General features: G+C 39.8%; 1 protein-coding gene across 1 annotated transcript; it reads left to right on the forward strand.

The window, feature by feature from the left end:
* Nucleotides 1-2522: 2522 nt before the first annotated feature.
* On the forward strand, nt 2523-3098 carry LOC112102097 (interferon beta-like). Its single transcript, XM_024193166.3, has one exon. The coding sequence runs from the start codon at nt 2523-2525 to the stop codon at nt 3096-3098; it is 576 nt and encodes a 191-aa protein (XP_024048934.3).
* Nucleotides 3099-3850: the final 752 nt, after the last annotated feature.

The following is a 3850-nucleotide window of genomic DNA, read 5'->3' on the forward strand; positions in this document are numbered from 1 at the left end:
GCAGGTACACCAAATGCTTACAGAGAAAGGGAGTAGTAGGAACGCATGTATATAATTTTAGCTGTCTTTAAAAGATTGTGGGAACTGTCAGTTCTCTGAAGATCACCATCCAGTACTCTATACCATCACCTTATTCATGAACCTCAGTCTGGGACCTGCTGGTTTAGAGGCATGTACAGGGAGTGAACTCTTAATACAAATGCCTATCCTTTCTTATGGTGCAGGCTTTTTCAGTAGCTGTGCCTATCAACAGTAGAAATTCTTTCCTGCCCAAGTCTTTCTTCCTTCATTCATTCTTGGGTGTAGTTAAAGCCTACCAGTTGTACTGAAAGAACACAATTACAGGGAAATAATGAGAGTAAAAATAGACTGTACGAACAAGTCAAAGATTATAAACAGATTGGTTCACAACCTCCAAAATGTACCCCCCTCTCTGGTGGAACACGGCAGTCATATTGCACCTGGGAGCCATACGAACTCTTCTTCAAAGTCTAACGTCTCCATTTTCTCTATAGTGCAGAGGAGAACCTCCTGACAATCATTCCACCACATTGTTTTTAAGCTGTGCTACGTGGAAGAATCTTTTAATCTACTTAAGAGCCATTTGATGTTATCCATCATCTATGACTTTAGGTCTTCCTGTAGGAAAGCCTACCACAGGTGGATAAAAAAGAAGGAAATCACCACTAATTCATCCCCACTTAAGCTCTCCCTTATCATTCCACTAGCAGGCAAGAAGAAATAGTTGCCCCAGCTTTCATCATAGAAATAGATGACCCGATGGCTTCTGCACAGAACACAAAATCTTTCCACACAGAGCACCTGAGTGTCTGCATCACTTCTAGGGCTTTGTCAGACCTCCCTTCTGGTCCCTATCAGCGTGGTTCCATTACAGCCATCCTGCCAGGGCTGCCCCAGGCTGGAACAATGTGTGCTGGGGGTGTGAAGCGTCAAGTAATAAGAGCGACCAAAAGCATGGTCTCATTCATATAGTGGGTTAGCCCATGATGATCTGGGGGCTCTGGTAAGTCTGCTTTCTCTGCTTTGCAGAGTGTCTTTCAAAAATTTGAAGCTAAAATCTCAAAATTCTTATACAAGTGCAGGAAAACTTGGGAGTCTCTAATCAATTTAATATGCACATAAATGTCTTCATAATTTCTTCATGTGATTTTCATTTTTAATTTCGGTGAAAATAGTTTTCTTGTTGAATTAAAACACACTTCCCTGCCCTGATGGAAACTCCAGCATAACAGTCTGTGCTAGGGCCTGAGATCCAGAAAATGAAACGTGACCACAGGAAGTGAAGAGAATAAAACAAACTAGAAGAATTTCCCTGCCCAAGCCCAGGGGAAGGCAAATGTTCAAAGAGAAGGAACCAGCAAAAATGGTGAACATTGAATTTCATTTTTAAAACATTATTTGAATTCTTTCATCCCAGGGACACACTTGGTAAAAAATACATAATGTGACTTCTCTGCATAACCTCCTTCTGACCACATTGTAAATCACAGTCATCCATGTGGGTACCTCTCTAGCATGTGTTACTATACTAATTGCTCATCCTGTTTTATGAATTATTCTCAATTTTTCACTATTGTCAGCTACTTGGAGTGATTAACAGGACATGATATTCACACCTTTCAGCTGGATCTATTACTCAGCTCCAGTATGTATATTAAGACCTGGAAATAACAATGATTTAAGGTTCCATTTCCTCAGAGCATTCTATCTCCTGTGGTTTCACAGAAGGAAGATACCGATGGTTTGTGCTGTCTAGATTTTAAATGTGTCTTCTGAATCGGAGGAAATGGTTAAAGTTGGGGAGATTTGCCAATATTTTTGGGAGGCCTAACCCTTTCCTCCCGCATTTACTTCCTCCATGCCTAGAAAAATTTAAATATTCCTAATCTCTCAAATGAAGGAGGTTATGAATGGGAGGTGCACTGGCTGATGAATTGGAGGTCTTTTCCATACCACTTTGGAATTGTGGATGATCTTCTTAAATTATAGAAATTAATGTATGATAAAAAGCCTGTATGTATGTGGATCCAACATGAGTTAACAGGGTTGTGTATTGTCATGGGTGGTCATTTTCACACACAAAAAAGAAGGAGGAAACATGGTAAAAGAACTAGAAAATAGCAAGAAAAACTCTGAAACCTCCAAGAAGGAAAATCTTGTAAATAGAAAATGATCAAAAACATTCTCCAACCAAATACTTAAATTCAGAGACATACAGGAAAGACACAGCAGTCTACGTAGGAGCCTCAACAAACTCCAGGCTCAAGGTTCACTTTCACAAAAATACAAAAAGGAGGAAGTGTGGTAAAAGAACTAGAAAGCAGTGAATTAAACAGAAAGAAAAAGACTGAAGCCTTAAACGAAAATGATGAAACAAAAATTCTGCAGCCAAATATTTAAATTCAGAGACATGAAGGAAAGACACAGCAGTCTACGTAGGACCCTCAACAAACTCCAGGCTCAAAGTTCCACACAAAGAAAAGGAGTGTATAGACATCATCATGACCACCAGGTGTTTGCTGCAGGTTTGCCTTGTACTGCTCTTCTGCACTGAAATCTCATCTCGACTCTGTACCATGCTTCACTTCCAGCAGAACAAAATGAACAAAGAGAGCTTGGAGCTTCTGCAGAAAATGAGCGGAAATTTCCCCTCACAATGCATAAACGAAAGGGCAGCTTTCAAGCCCACCCAGAATGTTGTTGAACTTTCAATGTCCCAGAAGGAGAATGCCAAGGTGGCAATTCAAGAGATCCTCCAAGAGATCTTCAACATCTTTAGCAAAAACCTCACTCAGAGTGCCTGGGATGAGACTTCCATAGTCAGGTTCCAAAATGGACTTTACCAGCAAATTCAGCGGCTGGAGGCATGTTTGAGAACACAGATGGAGAAGGAATTAACCAAACCGGAAAGTGAGGAACTCCAGCTCACCAGTCGGAGAGTGAAAAAATACTTTCAGGAGATAGATGCTTTCCTGAAAGAAAAACAATACAGCCTGTGTGCCTGGGAGATCATTCGTGTGGAAATACCCAGATGTTTTGTACTTATTGACAAACTCACTAGAAGGCTTAGTAACTAAGGTACAGTACAAATCTTTTCCTTGGAGTAAATGAATTAATATTAGTGTCAATCATACAGTTGAACAGAGATAGCGGATATTTTATAACTCTGCTTATATCGGGCCTGATCATCTTCTACAGGATCAGTGGCCAAATAGCAACTGATTTCCATGGCAGCAGCTTCCGGCTCTTCCCATCCTCTCCTGGAAATGGATTTGCAATTACATGGATTTCTTTTTCTGTGTTTCTACTTTTATTTAGGTTTGCGATTCTTCATAATCTCCCACATATCAAGTGCTGTTATGCACTACTTAATTGGCAGTCCATGCAACAAAGTACATATATTTCGAATCCTTAACCACCTCACCAGTATTTTGGTCATCAAATAATGATACTTCCCCTCCACCCCCAAGGTACTCTGACTTCTACATATGTAGTGTGTTTCTGTTATGGTCATGGTTACTATTTATTAATCTGTCCTCATCATATACCACAGCTTGCAAAGTTTCCTAGAGACATTTATAAAATATATGAACTGAGCATAAGACTTGTGAGATTATGAGGTGTAGAAAGTTATTTTCATTTAATGTATTGACATTAATACAATGGAAAATTAATTTTTCCCTTTGTGTTTCAACCAAATTTCATTTCATTCCAGCTGAGGATGCAGCGACTACAGAGGTTAAAACGGTTGGATGAAATTGTACCATGCAGTGGATTCCTTCCTCTCTACTGATTCTTCCCATAGTGACTTCTAAGACTCCATAATGCT

The sequence above is a fragment of the Terrapene carolina genome, unplaced genomic scaffold (assembly GCF_002925995.2).
Source record: "Terrapene carolina triunguis isolate 2854851 unplaced genomic scaffold, T_m_triunguis-2.0 Scaffold50436, whole genome shotgun sequence".
Lineage (NCBI taxonomy): Eukaryota > Metazoa > Chordata > Testudines > Emydidae > Terrapene > Terrapene triunguis.

Coding starts and splice junctions, on each gene's coding strand:
- LOC112102097 (XM_024193166.3), top strand. CDS start 2,523: ATGACCACCAGGTGTTTGCTGCAGGTTTGCCTTGTACTGCTCTTCTGC.